At 44.5% G+C, this 18,254-nt stretch overlaps 1 protein-coding gene across 1 annotated transcript; it reads right to left on the bottom strand.

Moving 5' to 3' along the window:
• Positions 1–6,517: 6,517 nt before the first annotated feature.
• LOC115097156 (waprin-Phi2-like) lies at positions 6,518–13,801 on the bottom strand. Its single transcript, XM_029612712.1, has 2 exons — positions 13,642–13,801; positions 6,518–6,964 (listed from the first exon to the last, which is right to left on the bottom strand). The coding sequence occupies exons 1-2, from the start codon at positions 13,727–13,729 to the stop codon at positions 6,789–6,791; spliced, it is 264 nt and encodes an 87-aa protein (XP_029468572.1). The 5' UTR covers positions 13,730–13,801; the 3' UTR covers positions 6,518–6,788.
• Positions 13,802–18,254: the final 4,453 nt, after the last annotated feature.

Below are 18,254 nucleotides of genomic sequence, written 5' to 3'. Positions count from 1 at the left end.
CCGACGGCCCGAGTGCAGGAGATCATTCCCGGACCCCCGCTGGACCACCAGGGACTTTTGGCAAGCTTGGGGGGAGGGTCAGGAGGGTGGAGGTTGTAGTTAATTAAGTTTAAAGAGTTGGGATGGGTTTTTTTTAAACTTTAATGGGAAACGAATCGTATATGTAACTATGGAAGAATCGGGGTCCCCCGAAAATGGATGTAATGGATTTGGGTTCCGATGAATACGAATACCGAATCGAACGTATCTGTCCCTGCTGTACATCTCTAGTATTTACTCTCTGTGCCATAGACTTTGCTGTTTTTATCAGCCTGGACGGGGTTTTGACCATCCTAAAGACCCTGCCCAAGAGAATGGGTGTTTCCCCTTACCCTGGTATAAGGGAGTCCTGCACAGATGGAGGAAAGAGACTGTAGAGGAGCTGAAGAGGGATTTCTGTGGTGCTGCGGTTTGAGGTTTGTGACATTCACCATCAGTGCTTATCAGTAAAGCCTTTTTATTTTGGACACTAACCAAGTGGCTGCAGAGTATTTATTTCTGTACTCACTGCACCCATACCAGGATCCTCCCCCAGGGGAAACACAAGAGAATGTGCAAAGAAACCACCCCTGTCACATCGGGACCTAAGAGGACTCCTTTCTTCCCCCAGTCCAACGAACCTACACCCTGGGAAGTAAAGGAGGTAAAAGAGCGAGTCAGGGTTTCCTTCCCCTAAGAGTATAGATAACTTTATGGCCTCACTCATGCTAGACCTGCACACTGGGGCAGTGGCCACAAAGCAGTGAATATAAATATAATACACACATTGTTTTAAGTGATGCAAAATCTATTATAAATGCATACATTTTAATTGTGTTTGTGGAGAGCAAAGCTTGGGAGGGGGAGAGAGGAATGCAAGGCTGTAAGACTCAACTTTGATTCCTACTACTCTTGCACCTGCCCTGGCTATGCTAGCTCCATATGGGAAAGCAGGGTTCCATCTGGAGCTGTGCTGCTGCTGATCACTGACTCTCCTCAGTTTCAGCCAGGGCTTCATTTTCTTTTTTTTTTTTTTTAAATCCAGGGAACAGCATGGATTGCTTCTGGTCCCCCCTCCCCTGGAGTAGGTATGTAGAGTAGTAGCCCGGAAACCATAAAAACAGCAGTATAGTGCAGAGTCAATGGGAATGTGCTGGTGGGGTGCGCATGCCTGACACCGGCTGGCAGTATGGTTCATTACTTGGCAACTGGTTTAAGAGCTGATTGGTTGACAAGAGACTTTAACACTGTACCAGGATATCTGTCTATGCATAAGAGATGCAATCAAATATGTGGGGGGACCCAACCAATTGAATGGATGGAAGGGGGGGGGGAACTACAGCTCTGTTTGCTCATCCTGCTCAAGTGTCCTCTACTTCTTATTTAGGGGGAAAAAATTATTTTGGAGATTTTTTGGCTCAGTTCCGCCAGGCTCCAGGTCACATGACGTCTTTCTAAAGGGTCAGCTGTTGAAGTAAGCACTGCAAGGAAAGTATATAAGGGATTCAGGTGCCCTGTGGGCCAGTTTTGAAAAAATCCCCCAGTTTGATGTTTTCCTGCAATCTGCCCCTGGGCCCCTCTCATGCTTGGCGGGGGTTTGCATTCAGGTGGCCTAAATCCCAGACACTCTGAAGGGAGTTTAAGTGAAATTTTAATCAAAGGCCGTCTGGAAAAAGTAAGCTTTCATCTGTTTCCTAAATTTAAAATAACATTTTCCAGCCTGATCTCCTTTATCAATGATAAGTACCCAGCTTGTAACCTAGCATAGTGAGCAGAAGTTGTATTTTATTTACAGTTTATCTCCAGTGCAGTCCAGAATAAACTCCTTCGCGTAAGCCTGGCTAACAGCGTGAGAGAGACTAATGTGGAAGATTTTCACATAAGTAACTGGCATGGTGAGGTTTATTTGCTTTTGTGAGGTAGGATAGGTAGGGCCATAACACATCAAGAGTCAAGATGGGCTGAGAAGGCCTATTGCTTGGGAGGTGTCTTCATCGCATTCTTCTACTTCAAATCCGAAATGGGTCTCTTGGAGCAGCAACCACAGCAACATCAGATGGTCCCACCTCCACTCCTAAACCCCCAGAAGTTCCACTGAAGTCCAGCAGGAGAAGAGGCTCTTGCCTCCTCCTGCTGGGCTGAATACTAACTGCTAATAGCTCTGACAGCTACTGGCACTTGGCATTCATTTATTCACTTTACTTTGGGGTGAAGCAGCCAATCCCTGTTCAGAATGCAGTACTGAACGGGGGATTAGCTACTTCTCTGTCACTGCATTCTGCAACCGGGATTGGTCAGTGAAGGGACCAATCCCCGATCAGAACTCGACACTCCCTCCTCGTCCCCACCAATCTTTCTCTTACTTGCAGTGCTGCACCACTTCTCTTCCCTGGACTTTGGCCAATGCAGGTTGTGCATCCTCTTCCCCAAGTGGGCTGATGACAGTGTCTCCTGGCCTTTGGCCATTTGGTTGAGTCTTCTTGCTTTTCCCCTTACAGGCCAATGGTGGCGTTTCCTGGCTTTGGTCTGTGCAGTTTGATCCGTCCTCCTCTTACCCACGCATGGAAATGACATCTCCTGTCTTTGGCTCTTGTAGCCTAACTCCACCTCCTCTTCTGCTTGGCCGCACAAGTTGATAATGCCGCATCTGTGGGCCAATAATGCTGCTGCTACTGTGGCTTGAGAGTTGCTAGATGACCACCTTGTTCTTTCATATCCCCTCTCAATCGTCTCATCTCCGAGCCGAAGAGCCCTATCATGTTTAGCTTTTCTTCATAAGAGAACTTTTCCACCCCCTGTAATATTTTTTTGTTGACCTTCTCTGCATTTTTTCTGGTTCTGCTATATTTTTCTTGAGGTGTGGTGACCAGACCTGCACACAGTACTCAAGGTGTGGCCATACCATGGATCGATAACAGAGTTTTGTTTTCTATTCTTTTACAAATAAGTCACAAGGTTCTATTTGCTTTTTTTTGGCTGTCACAGCATACTGAGCTAAGGATTTAAAAGCATTGTTCACAATGACTTCAAGATCCTTTTTCTGTATGGTAATTCCTATTATGGAATCCAACATTCTGTACCTATAGTTTAGATTATTTTTCCCTACTTGTCCCAATTAAATTTCATCTGCCATATAGATGCCAGGTTCCACTGTCTTGCAGTGTTCTCCTGTGATTCCTCATAATCCACTCGTGTTTTAACTCCTTTGAATATTTTTATGTCATTTGTAGATTTGATCACTTTTCCCATTGCTCCCTTTGCCAGATCATTTATGAATATGTTAAGTAGCACTGGTTGCTGGCCTTCTTAAAGGAAGGACGTAAGAACAGAAGAAATGCCATACTGAGTCAGGCCAAGGGTCCATCAAGCCCAGCATCCTGTTTCCAACAGTGGCCAATCCAAGTCACAGATACTTGGGAAGTACCCAAGCGTTAGATAAATCCCAAGCTACTATTGCTTATTAATTACTGTAATAGCAGTTTATGGATTTAAATTCTAGGAACTTATCCAAGGATGTATTCTTTGCTGAGCAGTCCAAGGTTCACCCCAGGGAATTATGTGTCAAGCAAAACAAAAAATATTTGTAAAAATAAAAATCAAAATTATGGTTACATTTAAAACATAACTAATAATTTAGCCATAACTACTTAGTTCTCAGCTCAAACAATTACTCCTGAGGTGACAAAACACTCTGAGAGAGTGTATCCCTTTAGGGTAATTACTTGCTTGCATAATTGCCCAGGCTGTAGCAAGTTCTCCCTCCCATGCTGAAGGGATGCTGGTGAGTGCTATAGCTGGTGGAAAGGGTCCCATGGAGCAGAGAGGTCCTTCTCTGGCAGCAGCCTCGCTGTTGCAGCCAGTCCCTCAGATGCGGCTGGCTCACTCAGTCTCCGTCTGCTCAAACGCTTGTTGTGAAGACTGAACAAGAGAAAGGGAGAGGCAGGCCAGCTGGTGGAGCAGGTGACTGAGAAATAATGGAAAAAACCCCCACCCTTTGAGATTCTGGTTTTTGTATTTTTTAAATAGTTTTTAGTACTATTAAAATGCTTTTTCAGTTGGCCATTTGTTTAGCAAGGAGATTCCATGAGCCATAGGTTCTGTCTTCATTTGTATGCCTAGAAAAACGTTCCTGAGTTGGTGCTTCATGCTTGATTTCTGGCCATCTTCAAGTCCCACCTCAAAAAGCTTCTTGAAATTGCTTTTAAATCTTAAAACCTGGATATTCCTGATCAAAACCTTGTTGACGTTAACCATCTTTACCATAGTAGATACATTTCCTGAAACTTCTATTTGCCTTATCTGTGTGTCTGACAGGGTGGGCTGGTCTTGAACGGGTGGAGTGCTAGGGCAAGTGTCTTAAAGTGTGGCCAGAACTGGTCCTTTCTCGGCACAATGTGAACATCTTAGATCCTGAGAATTTCTGTCCCAAAACCAGCAAAGTGCTCCCAGACAATAAGGTACAAAATTAGATTGCAAACCCTGTGAGGATAGGGAAATACCTATAGTGCCTCAATGTAATCCGCTTTTGATGTACACTTTGAAGTGCCGAAAAGCGGAATATAAAAATCTAAATAAATAAATTAGATAAATAAATAAACACAACAAACCAAAAAGGGCAATAGGAAGTGTGCACCTTAATTCTGTGTTGATCATGAATACTGAAACCAAAATGGCCTCCAGAACCCAAAACAGGAAACGGTATCCTTTTCTCCCCAAGCCCGATGGGCATGGTAGCAGGTGCAATGCTGATGGCCAGTCTGATGCTGTTTCCCAAGTACTGGCTCCTGGGTGTTGTCCATCTCCAGTTCTCTCTGCTTTGTCTCCTTTTTCTCAGAGTTTTCTTCTCAGGAGCCATGTTTTTGTCCATTTTCATATTGCATTCATGCTCTATTCTGATGGAGTGTACCTAGGGGCCTTCATTTTCAGTTTTTATTTTATTTTTCCTGGGAATTTTCAGTATTTATTATAACAAAAATTGGGGAAAATCAGTGGGAAAAAGATGGCTCATGTTTTCCCCAAAGTTTTTTCTCCATTTTTGTTTGATATAATAAGCCCTGAGAAATTCCTGGGAAAAATAAAAGCTGAAAATGACATTCCTAACTGTGTTCTAATTACTGATTATGTTTGCACTTACTACTGGTGCATATGATAATACTGAAAGTTTTCTTGCAGTCAAATTGTTTTTGGGAAACGTGGTTTTCTCTAGACAAGATGAAGAGTGATGCATTTGGCTAAGCTCGATACTTGTAGCTGTGGTTATACTTTGGAATGTGCTTCATTATTTTTTACCTAACGAGACCTCATAGAGAATGCGAGATACATTACAGTTTGCACAGTTCTCATAAAGAAGCTGTGCCAGTTAGAATCCATCAACCACCAGCCCTCACGTTGTCATTTAGATTTTGTGTGCAGTCCTTATCGTCCTGTTTCTGGGCCTTTGTACTTCTTGCTGCACTTAAGATATGATGTAGCAATGCAAAACCTCAAGAGTTGCTCTTTGCAGAGGATTCTGGGAATTTCAGAGCTTCCTAGTAGAGGCTTCTGGGGAGTTCAGGTGTGCTCCATGCTACAGAAACTGCCTCTCAGTCACCAGGGAAACTTTTATTCTCCCAACAGGCCCATCTATCCTGCCCTCCACAGCTAAAGCTAGACAAACATGCATGAGACTTTGTGCATTCAGCTACTCTGCCTTAAAATATGAAACAAGTTACCTCTAACTTGCTATTTCATCTTCTAGAAGAAAAGACAAAGCTTGCCTATTTAGCAAGGCTTTCTCCTACACGCCACAGCAGAGACTCGTCCTCTAGCACCTGTCCACCAGAAGTCTTCCTGACCGCAAATTCCACAAGCTTCACCTATGTCCAGGCTACTGTTGGTAGTTAACTTACTTATAACTATATATTTGCAATTTATACCCAATGCACTGGCTCCCTTATTCCTATCTACTGTGCCCTACTTTCAATCTATTTATTGGGCTGGTGGAGCCCCTATGTGCCATATCATAAGAGGGCCTATATGCTATGTCTAAAGTTAACAAGGTAAAGAGAACCTGTTCGCCCTGTATGTTAATCCTACTATATACGAAAAAAACCCCAAAAGGGCAGGTCAGGGTAGAGGGTGATAGAAGAGAGAGGGGGAGCAGAGACCCCCCTTGGTGTCACACCTCCTGTTTTGTGGCCCATCAGCCATTGCTGCATTGGTTTTGGACCTAAAAATTTCATCTGTGAACTGCTGGACCCCTGAAATTTTTTTGGGGGGGGGCTTTCCAAAGGCAAAAATGAATAGAACTTAGAGCCTGGACAAAGAGCAGGAGGGACAAGAGAGGAAGGAACACTGCAAATTTGAATTGCTTTAATGCAAATTGCAGAATTGATGCATTTCTGTTAGCTCCTGCTGTGATTTATTGATTATCAAAGTGTATCCCCTTGGACAGGCAGATGCATGCTCTGGTGCCAGGCAAAGATAACATTTTACTGTAGCGATAGGACTGGAACTATCATTATTGATTCTTCAACATTTTATTCTATTGATCAAATATCAAGAAACCATACTTTGTCTGAGAATTAATGGACACAGGAATAAACATCAGTGAGCATTCATGGCAACAAATTTTGGCAAAAGAAATGTTTGTTTGCAAGTCTGGTTTTCATCAAGCTTTCTTTAGCTTTCAGAGGGACGAGCTCCTGGCGCTGGGCGGTCTCCAGGATAGGGGTGGGTGGGGCGGCAGATTGCTCGTTTCTTGCTGAATTGTAGGGTCCTCGTTCTCCAGACTATGGAATCCTTGCACCCATGCATGGGTTGTTGCTTCCATCGAAATACAGGCAGGCGAGCTTGCAGCCGTTGTAGCAGCACATTTTGCCAGGAGTACAGTCGCTGTCAGAAGTGCAGCTGTTTTTGCATGCTATGAAGGTTGGAACAGCTTTACAGTTTGGGCAGTCGATGTTTCCTGCAAAAGAAGTTTGGGGGCTGTGTCATTCATGTGTTTAAATGCTCGCCCTGGCTTTGCAAAGTGAGGTCAATATTCAGTAGGGCCCTTTAGTAAACCAGGTATCCTGCTTATGTTAGCCAGAGAACTTATCCAATATATTCAATGGGATAAACGGACCACTGTATATACTTGTGGAAAGTTATCCGGCCTCAGGTATTTGGCTAACTTTAAAACCTAACAGCTATGTTACACATGGGCGCGCTGGGAATGTAAATGGAGCGGAGTTGATGCTTCCGGTGCTGCCTATCAGATGCAGTGCTGGAGCCGCCAGGAGCGGGTGAGTGAGACTCTCACTCCCGGCTGGAATGATTTCTTGTCACCAGGGGATGGGTTTGGATGGAGGTTCGGAGGGGGGGGAGGGGGGTAAGACATAATTTGCAATTGAGGGGAGGGGGGTTCCAAAGTCGGGGGGGGGGGGGGGTAGGAAGATAAGAACATTACATGCCATACTGGGTCAGAGCAAGGGTCCATCAAGCCCAGCATCCTGTTTCCAACAGAGGACAATCCAGGCCATAAGAACCTGGCAAGTACCCAAAATCTAAATCTATTCCATGTTACTGTTGCTAGTAATAGCAGTGGCTATTTTCTAAGTCAACTTAATTAATAGCAGGTAATGGACTTCTCCAAGAACTTATCCAACCCTTTTTTAAACCCAGCTACACTAACTGCACTAACCACATCCTCTGGCAACAAATTCCAGAGTTTAATTGTGCGTTGAGTGAAAAAGAATTTTCTCCGATTAGTCTTAAATGTGCTACTTGCTAACTTCATGGAATGCCCCCTAGTCCTCCTATTATTCAAAAGTGTAAATAACCGAGTCACATCTACTCGTTCAAGACATCTCTTGATCTTAAAGACCTCTATCATATCCCCCTTCAGCCGTCTCTTCTCCAAGCTGAAGAGCCCTAACCTCTTCAGCCTTTCCTCATAGGGGAGCTGTTCCATCCCGTTTATTATCTTGGTCGCCCTTCTCTGTACCTTCTCCATCACAACTATATCCTTTTTGAGATGCGGCGACCAGAATTGTACACAGTATTCCAGATGCAATAGAAATTTTTTAAGAGATGTTGGGCATCAACAATTTGTTGATGCCCAGCTACCTAGTACAGTACCAGATTTACCTATGGCAGAGTCTTCCCCTGTTAATATACCATCTAGTGGGGATCAGCAGTAGACGAACAATTAATAAAGTTAGTCCAGCTGTTATGTAATACGCTTACATGGTTAAAACATTTCCTTAATTTTTCTCCAAATTTGTGTTTAAGATTCTAAATAATTCAGCCTCAATTTTTCTTTAATATATTGCTATTCTTTTTCATATTAAGACATGTTTATTTATTTATTTATTTAACATTTTTTTATACCGGGATTCATGTAAATTTTACATATCGTCTCGGTTTATATTGTAACTGAAAAACAGGCATGTGAGAATGCAATTACATAGAACAGGGCATAAAACTTGGATCAGAATACATGGGGAAAGCTTGGAACATAATAAAGGGGAAAAAAAAGCATAATTATATTAATAGGTGAATATATTTAGAATGAGAGAAATAAAACTTAGGTGTAAGCTGATGTAGAGCAGGGTTACTGAATTGTAAGGGTGGCATGATTGGATAGTCTTAATTTAGAGAGTAGGCTAGTGCAGCGGTTCTCAACCGGTGTGTTGCGACACCCTAGTGTGTCGCCAAGCACCGGCAGGGGTGTCGCGTGTTCCCGGACTCTCCCGCTGCTCTTTTTTCCCTGCTGCCGTTGCCGCCGGGCTATCAGCACATTCAAGCCCAGCGGAACGGCAGCGGTGCAAAAAAAAAAAAAAGCTGTGGCAACCGTGGCTGCCCTTTTCTTCTTCCCGCGCCGGCTCCCCCCCCCCCCCCCCCCCGTGCCCCGGAACAGGAAGTGATACGCGGTGCGCGGGAAGAAGAAAGAGCCGTGCCGCGTGAAAGTAGCAGCGGCCGCTGCAGCATCGGCCCCCGAGCGATTGAAGCAGCCGGTAATCGGGAAAGGAGACAGCAGCAGGAGCCTCCCGCGGCCGATGGGATTCTTCTTTCTTGGCCTGCGGGGGCTGGAGGAGGCTGAGGCAGCTACCATTTGTGCTCGGGGAGGGGCGGGGAAGAGGAAGTGAGTGAGAGAGAGAAGCAGCCAGCCTGCGTGTGATTGAGAGCATGTGTGTGAGTGAGAGAAACTGATCAGAGAGCTGATGTGTGTGTATATGTGAGAGACAATGAAAGTGACCACTCAAGGAGATGACTTAAGTGTATGTGAAAGTGTGAGACATTAGTCAGGGAGGTGACTGATGTGTGTGAGAGAGAGAAAAAGCACTGAAGTGAGAAATCTGGGTATGTGAGAAAGCATGAGTGTAAGAAGCCTGGGGGGGGGGGGGTGGTGGTGTGAAAGAAAGCATGGGAGTGAGAAGCCTGTGTGTGTGTGTGCATGCATGAGAGAGAGACTGGTGTGTGTGAATATGAGAGAAAGAATGTGATTCAGGGAATGAGAAGCCTGTGCAGTGGAGAGCGAGCATGGAAATGAGAGAGAGAGACTGGTGTGTGTGTGTGTAACAGAGAGAAAGTGATTATGGGAATGAGAAGCCTGTGCAGTGGAGAGCGAGCATGGAAATGAGAGAGAGAGACTGGTGTGTGTGTAACAGAGAGAAAGTGATTATGGGAATGAGAAGCCTGTGCATGTGAAGAGAGTGAGCATGGGAGTGAGAAACCTGTGTGTGTGTGTGAGACACAGCATGTGAGGGAGAAGCCTGCATATCTGAAAGAGAACATGGAGTGGGAAGCCTAAGTGCGTGTGTGTATGCATGAGCGAGATCAGGTGACTGGTGTGTGTGTGTGTGAGAAAGAAAGCGATTATGGGAATGAGAAGCCTGTGCATGTGAAGAGAGTGAACATGGGCGTGAGAAACCTGGGTGTGTGTGAGACACAGCATGGGAGTGAGAAGCCTGTATATCTGAAAGAGGAGTGGGAAGCCTGTGTGTGTGTGTGTGTGTATGCATGAGAGAGATCAGGTGACTGGTGTGTGTGTGTGTGTGTGTGTGTGTGTGAGAGAGAAAGAGAGAAAGTGATTATGGGAATGAGAATCCTGTGCATGTGAAGAGTGAGCATAGGAGTGAGAAACCTGGGTGTGTGTGAGACACAGCATGGGAGTGAGAAGCCTGTATATCTGAAAGAACATGGGAGTGGGAAGCCTGTGTGTGTGTATGCATGAGAGAGATCAGGTGCCTGGTGTGTGTTTGTGTGTGTGTGTGTGTGTGAGAGAGAAAGAAAGTGATTATGGGAATGAGAAGCCTGTGCATGTGGAGAGAACAAGCATGGGAGTGAGAGACTGGTGAGTGTGTGTGAGACAGAGAAAGTGATTGAGAGTGAGAAGCCCGTATATGTAAGTAGAACACGGGAGTGGGAAGCCTGTGTGTGTGTATGGCATGAGAGAAACTGTTCAGGAAGGTGACTGGTGGGTGTTTCAAAGACTGTTTGGGAGATGATTGGTGTGTGAGAGACAGAAACTGGTCATGGGGGCATGACTGGTATGGTGTGTGTGTGAGAGACATGGGCACTAAGGAAGAGGTCCATGAGTTTAGAGCTTAGCCTCTACTGCTGCTTCTGCTGTGTGCTACGGCCTGCATGGAAGAGGAGTAGGAGAGCTGCTAGAGGGGGTAAGTAAAGGTGGCTTTTTAAGTTTATTTTTCTTGATTGACTGCCATTTTAATTATTTAATATTATGTGATGTGTCTGCTTTTTTTGAAATATTTTATTAGTGTTTGGAGAATTTTTAATAGTTTTTATGAGTTTTTAATTGTTGGATGTTATTCTGTTCATAGCTGTTTAGAAACATTTATTCTGCTTATTAGTATAGTTTTACAATTATTTCTGTTTGGGGATCTATAGCTGCTTGTTAGTTCTGTTTTCCTAATAGGAGGTGTATTGGTGTTTAGGGTCTGATGTAATATTTGTAGTGTTGCCTTTTCATAGATAGGGTTGCTCCTGTTTGAGTGTATTCCATAATACAGGTGTAACTGTGTGCGGATTAGTTTATGTGCATTACTACAGATCCTGGGAGTATGTTAGGTCGGTTCTGTGTCTGTTACCGAGATGAGATATTTTACTAGCATGTAAGAGTTTTATCAGTCTTATTTGTTGTGTTTTCTCAAGAGGACATGCATTGGTGGTAAACTGCTGTCTTTTCATAAGTAGGGCTATTGAGCCTGGAAGTAGGAGTTTGAGTTGCTGTTACTGAGATGACACCAGAACCAGAATATCTTTTTTGTAGGGTGAGTTGTATGGGGAATGTCATAATTCTGCTTTACATCCATTATTGTGGGTCAGGGGGGTTCCCGTGGATGCAAACTGTACTTTTACATCTAGCCCCGTGACGATCATGGGTCAGTGTGTCACGCATATGAGAACCATCTGTCAGGTGTGTCCCGACAGAAAAAAGGTTGAGAACCACTGGGCTAGTGTAATGGTGTTGTTGTATGTTGTTGTTTAACTTAGAACGCTTGCTCAGAACGCTTGATTACATGTGTAATCAATATTTCCATATTCGATTGTCCTGTTAAGAAATTCTTAATAGAATTTAATTTTTCTTTCTTTTATTTAATGTCTTTTGTTTATTTCCATAAGCTGTATGCAAAGTGAAGTTTTGAAATTGTTTTTTGCTTTCCTTCTATGTTAAATGAAAACGATAAATAAAGAATTAAAAAAAAAAAAAGAGATGTTGGGGGTGGGGAGACAGTCAGCCTGGTAATTAGCATTTGAGGAGCACTAGGCTAGATATTGCAATTTCATTTTTTCTTTCTTTTTTTTTTTTACTGATATAGCGTTACTTATCCGGATATCTTTTAAAGATATCCAGATAAGTAGCAGGTTATCCAGTCATGCAAGGCTAATCTAACTGGTTGAGCTGCATATCTCAGCCCCTCCTCACAACCCCCCCGAAATGCCTCTTTTTTAATCCAGCTAAGGGCTAAATATAGATGGGTAAGTCATTTACAGGCCGATACAGTTAACCCGCATTTGGACGCATGTTTTCGACGCGCTAGCTTTACCCCTTATTCAGTAAGGGGTAATAGCGCGTCGAAAACGCGCGTCCAACCCTCCCGAGACTAATAGCGCCCGCAACATGCAAATGCATGTTGATGGCCCTATTAGTCATTCCCGCGCGATATAGTAAGTAAAATGTACAGCCAAGCCGCACATTTTACTTTCAGAAATTAGCACCTACCCAAAGGCAGGCATTAATTTCTGCCAGCACCGGGGAAGTGCACAGAAAAGCAGTAAAAACTGCTTTTCTGTGCACCATCCGACTTAATATCATGGCGATATTAAGTCGGAGGTCCCAAAAGTAAAAAAAAGTAAAAAAAAAAAATTTAATAGCAGTCCGCGGCTCGCGGGTTGAAAATCGGATGCTCAATTTTGCCGGCGTCGGATTTCCGAACCCGTGGCTGTCAACGGGCTCGAGAACCGATGCCGGCAAAATTGAGCGTCGGCTGTCAAACCCGCTGACAGCTGCTGCTTCTGTCGAAAAAGAGGTGCTAGGGATGCGCTAGTGTCCCTAGCACCTCCTTTTTACTGCGGGCCCTAATTTATATATTTTGGTTTACTGAATCGCGCGCACAGAACACTGGCCTGTGTGCGCGCCGGCTGGGCTGTAGTCCCTCAGATATTGGAACAGCGATCCCTGGAGGCTGAGCTGTAGAGAAACTTTACATCACAAATTTAGCCGGAGAACAATCAATATGGTGCTATCTAGCTAAGTATGCTAGCTTGTCCTCCCTATATCTCCAGCTCCCACTACCTACTTTTTTATCTGAGTAACTCTCTGCACAAAAGTTTTGGTGGCAAAGTTATCCAGACAAAGGGCAGGATATTTTTAAAGGGGAAGAATTATGCAGGCAAAAGCCACCTTTAATAGGCAAAAATCTTTTGAATATCGATCTCAGAGAGACATTTTGTAGTGCATATAGCAACTAAAGCATGCATCCCAAAATCAGGGGTGTGTGGCATCCCAGAACAAAACCATTCCATCGACTGTGTATGGCAGTGTAAGACTGGGGGTAAATCTGCAGCTGCGGGATATCTGATACCCAAGTTTGTGGACAGATAACAGGACTGATCTTCAGCCCTAGTTGGAATTCATCTGACTTTGGGATTAGATATCTGCAAATAGTGATTCATTATGTATCTAAATACCTGCTGCTGTAAATTCTGACCATTTGTAGACATCTATTTGGCAATTTTGAAAGGGATTTTCTGCAGGTAGATGTATGTTTACACATGGGGAGTGCCCCTCTGAAAATTTCCCTTTTCACCCTTTAACTCCTTTCTTACCCATCTGCATCCTATCTTCTGGGAATAGTACCCACAGTAGAAAGCACAAAGTAGTACTGTACAAAGTACTTGTGGGCCTGCAAGCAACAGGTGGAAAATTGGCCTCTCCCTATATGTCCAATGACAAAAGCCATGCCTCTTAGCATCTTCCTTTTTGGACATCTACATTTAGCCAATCCACCCCCACTGAGATGTTTCACCTAAATCTTTTGAAAATGTGCTCAGTGCTTACGAGTCCCCCTTGCAAGTCTCTAGAGTGACCATGCTGGACCCCTCTGAACAGTTAGCCCTGCCTATAGCACTTACGCTTTTCGATGGTCTTGGATTCAGAGCGCAGACCCTGGCAAAGAATGAGGCAAGCGAGGAGGAGGAGGGTGGCCACCGCTGCCTTCATGGTGCCGTACCTTGCTGAAGATCCCTGCTACAGATGGAGATTTTCTACTTCAGAACTGGCTGGGTGATGGGACGGAGGCGCGGACTTTTATAAATGGGTCTTGAAAGAGAATTGAGTAAGAGCGCTGCATGACTGCCCTTATCTAGATCACAATCAAGGTTCAACAAAGTGTTGGCTAATTCTTCTAAACTTTTGTTTAGTGAGCAAATACCCAGAGGCTGAAAATTAAGCAAAAGGGAAAAGAAACAAAGCGGTATCTTGATTTCCATCTTTTCTTTCATATTCTGATTACTTCTGCCTTCTGTTTCCAGCATTGCTTCATCAAATCCTCACCCAACATTTAATGTTCTATTTTTTTTTCCTTGTAGAGATTGATGGGAGTTCTGTACAGTAGCACGGGATTGGATATTAACAGGGGCATCATCTTGCTTTGAGTAACAGCTTTTACGCAAGAACACTTTTTTTTTTATCCCTTACTACTGGTGCTCTGACATATATTGCACTCTGCAGGCTCTCGTCCATTATTGGCTGGAACAGGTAAGATAAAATACTAAAACTCTTACAGTATAATGTTTTGGTCGGGTTGCTCAATCTGCAGAGTCACTACTGGAAGTTGTAGGATTTTGTTGCTTTCTTCTTCCATAATAGAAAGTTATGCAATGTTTGAGGTCACTGGGTGGGAGACAAATTTGGAAGAGTGATTGCCTTTTGCAATCCACACCCAAGCTTCCTCCTCCACCTCTCTCTCCTTACACAAATGCCAGTGTTGAAATTTCAAAAGCCCTTTCAGTGGCCTCTTTGCCCTGCAGCACATGGGGCACCCTGTAAGAAATCTCAGGTGGAACCTGCATTATGTAGGAATATCTGGTTTCTATCTCTTACATTTCATTATCAGATTTAACCAATAACTTTATGATATAAATTCATTAGCTTTAGGGAGCAGATACAAAACACTTTTATGAGCTAGCCAATATATTTATTAGCAGGATACGTGAAAACCAAAAGTAATATGGTATAATTATTTATTTTCTTTGATTTTGATTTGTTTCAGTTTTTGTTTTAGTGAAAGCACTGTCAGGTAAGATAAATCAGAACTTTGAAGTGTTATCTTTAAGCTTAACTTGCACTTAAGAATTATGCAATTGCCACTAAATTAGTCCCAGTTGTAATGGTAATTTAAGCCAGTGTTTTCACTCTTGGAAGAACTGTGCAAGTCCAGGGGTTCACTCCTTTAACAGGATGCTGCCTTGACACTGAGGGATAAATTCCATGAAATCCCTTTTAGTGGATGATAGCTAAAACCCAAAAAGTCTCACAGATGTTTCTGTGAGGTATGACGACAGAAAAGAGGTACAAATTCATTAATTGGTCAAAAACCTCTTCAGGGTAATATTTGGCAAACACCTGCCTCTCATTTATGGAGCAGACTGTACTGAGTACCTGAAACTCAGTTTAGCTTGCAGCTTTACTGCAGCAGTTAAAGTTGGGGAATCTGTGAAGGAAAAGCCACGGGAAAAGCCTTTAGCAAAAGACTCTTTTGGATAACGTTCCCGGATTAATGTCTGTTCAGCTCATATCTGTTCAGAGCCCTTCAGACCTTAAAGTTCATCTATCTGACATCCAAAAATGCATCTGCGTAACTCAGAGTCTCTCTCTTGAATAGTCAAGACTATATGGGTCCAGCTTTGATCAGTGTTGGATATTGCCACCTCCTATAGACCCAGGATTGATGGGATGTATGTGTTGTGTCCCCTTCCTCAAAAGGTACTGCTCCACCTTCAGGCCTGCTGCTGCACTTCAGTTCTCCTCCCTGAATAAGAAGGGTTTCCCTGGGATTTATAGATCTACTAACTAGTCAGTGGTTCTGGCCCTTCACAGTCTCAGCTTTCAAAGATTTTAGCTCTGCTAAGCTCATGGCCAGTCATTTGCTATTACCCAGCTTGGATAAGTCACTTTCTCTTAGCTGAGCTTTTGCTTTCTCTGCTGTTTGACACTGTTGGGGATCACTTCTTAGCCAAAAGGCCAAGCCTCAGGCATGCCCACAGACAGGAACCATGTATACACCTCTCTATCCTGCCAGGACATTCCCCTGTTGTCTGGGAGCTTGGTATCCTCGTCTGAATAGCCTTGTTAGTCGGGGTGAAAATATTTTTGTTTCCTAGGACTGTTTTCCAGTACATTTCTCTCATAAATCCCTTTCCCAGTTATGATTCTGTAATTTAGTATACTCCTATTTTTTATTGATATGTCCTACAAAATTACCAGCAGAAGTCCAGGGAGCTGTGACATGCAAATCCCCTACCTGAATCTGTAAGTCATCTATTCAATGGTCAGTTAAGTATCTTCACAGTAAGGTGTAACATAGAAATGAAATGACGGCAGAAGAAGACCAAACGGCCCATCCAGCCTGCCCAGCAAGCTACGCACTTTATCCTTTTTTTTTTTTTTTTTCCTTTTTCTCTCTCCCACCTGTTACTAATGGCTTCCAGTACCCTCCAGCCCTAATTCCCCCTCCACCCCACCACCAAAGTAGAGAGCAGCGCCGGATCTGCATCCAAGTGAACATCCAGCTCAATTAGGGGTAGCAACCGCTGCAAACAAGCAGGCCACACCCCTGCCCCATACTCTTACCCACCCCTGTTTTTTTTTTTTTGGAGATGGCAGCCCTCCATCCTTCCGCTCCGTGAAGGTGGAACACCAACCACTGGCCACTGGCATCCCTCTCCGTGAATGCCTCTGTGGCTACTGCCGCTCCGTGCAGTGTTTTGCTGCCTCCTCTTTATTCACGTCCTCTAGACTTGATGGATCCACAGTGTTTATCCCACGCCCCTTTGAAGTCCTTCACAGTTTTAGACTTCACCACTTCCTCCGGAAGGGCATTCCAGGCATCCACCACCTTTCCGTGAAGAAATACTTCCTGACATTGGTTCTTAGTCTTCCTCCCTGGAGCCTCAGCTCATGACCTCTGGTTCTGCTGATTTTTTTCTGACGGAAAAGGTTTGTCGTTGTCTTTGGATCATTAAAGTTTTTCAAGTATCTGAATGTCTGAATCATATCACCCCTGCTTCTCCTTTCCTCCAGGGTGTACATATTTAGATTCTTCAATCTCTCCTCGTATGTCATCCGATGAAGACCCGCCACCTTCCTGGTCGCCCTTCTCGGTACCGCTTCCATCCTGTCTTTGTCTCTTTGTAGATACGGTCTCCAGAACTGAGCACAGTACTCCAGGTGAGGCCTCACCAAGGACCTGTACAAGGGGATAATCACTTCCCTTTTCTTACTCGATATTCCTCTCTCTATGCAGCCCAGCATTCTTCTGGCTTTTGCTATCGCCTTGTCACATTGTTTCGCAGACTTCATATCATTAGACACTATCACCCCAAGGTCTCTCTCCTGCTCCATGCACATCAGCCATATTTTGGGTTCCTGGGCTGACAGCTCAAGTTACATAGCTGCATTGTTCTCTTTTTTTTTTTTTGCTCTGTTGCAGTTCACTTAAATGGTAGTATGCTCAAGCCTCTGTCTCTTGTAAGGGGGTGTTTCATATGAGACTATTTATACTAATACATATGTAATATATGGATGGAATTATTTGATGTGAACTGGCATTAAGGGATCTTTAATATATTTATGCATAACTAATAAAATCCAGGAGGTTCAGGGAAGCAAAGGAAGCGGAGAGAAAGAAAACAGTATTGAACTGTAAGCTATAATACTACCTGTGTGTTGCTGAACACTGCTTTTGTTTGTATTCTTGTCACTAAAAAAGAGGTTTATGCAAGATTTATGCAAGAGTCCTGTTGCACTCCTGCTCATGGCCTAGCCGCGAGCAGGCGCTTACCTTCATGGCCCGGAGGCCGCTGATGTCCACCATCTTTCCCACGGTCGGGAGGCTGTGGTCCTCGCTCCCACGCTGTCCGGAGACCGCCAATGTTACCTGGTGCCCTCCGGGGGCAGGGGCCTCCACCCCGGTCTCACGCGGCAGGAGGCTGCGCCATGGCAGGGAGCTGCCCCCAGTGTCGTCTCGCGTCCAGGACGAATCGGTATCCTGAGTCCTGATGACCTGTGTTCTCGGGATGTTCCTGAGGCTCTGCTTGTTCCGTCCCTGCGTGGTCCCTGACCAGCCCGGCTAGGTTGTGTAGGGGGCACAGTGGCCCAGTGGTCCGCAACCACCCCCGCTGGGGTGTGTAGAGTGCTTGGTGGGTCAACTCCATCCGACGGGGTTGATATTTGCCCATGTCCTTCTCCTGTCCACGTCCATGGTCCGGAGTCCTCCTGATGTCCGTGCTTCGCCCTTCCTTGCTGTCCTTCGTTGGATGTCCTGGGAGTCCGTCTTGGATGTCCTGAGTCTTCGCCATGGAGGATGGTCATTTTAACTCTCCTCCGATGTCTTGGACTCCGGCTTCGCCTAGCCTCAGGCAGACTGTGCTCCAGTGGATAGTCTGAGGGCTGTTCCGGCCACTGGAGCCTCCTTTCCGGCTGAGTGTGTTAACGTGCAATCTGAATTCCACTCCATCCAGAGTTT

Source organism: Rhinatrema bivittatum, chromosome 8 (genome assembly GCF_901001135.1).
Source record: "Rhinatrema bivittatum chromosome 8, aRhiBiv1.1, whole genome shotgun sequence".
NCBI lineage: Eukaryota > Metazoa > Chordata > Amphibia > Gymnophiona > Rhinatrematidae > Rhinatrema > Rhinatrema bivittatum.
The sequence above is the reverse complement of the archived record's forward strand: the minus strand, read 5'-3'. Positions and strand labels throughout refer to the sequence as shown.

Excerpts from the sequence above, each read along its gene's own strand:
- LOC115097156 (XM_029612712.1), bottom strand. The coding sequence starts at position 13,729 with ATGAAGGCAGCGGTGGCCACCCTCCTCCTCCTCGCTTGCCTCATTCTT. Across the intron at positions 6,965-13,641 it reads ATCCAAGACCATCGAAAAGC|GAAACATCGACTGCCCAAAC; the intron begins GTAAGTGCTATA and ends CTTCTTTTGCAG.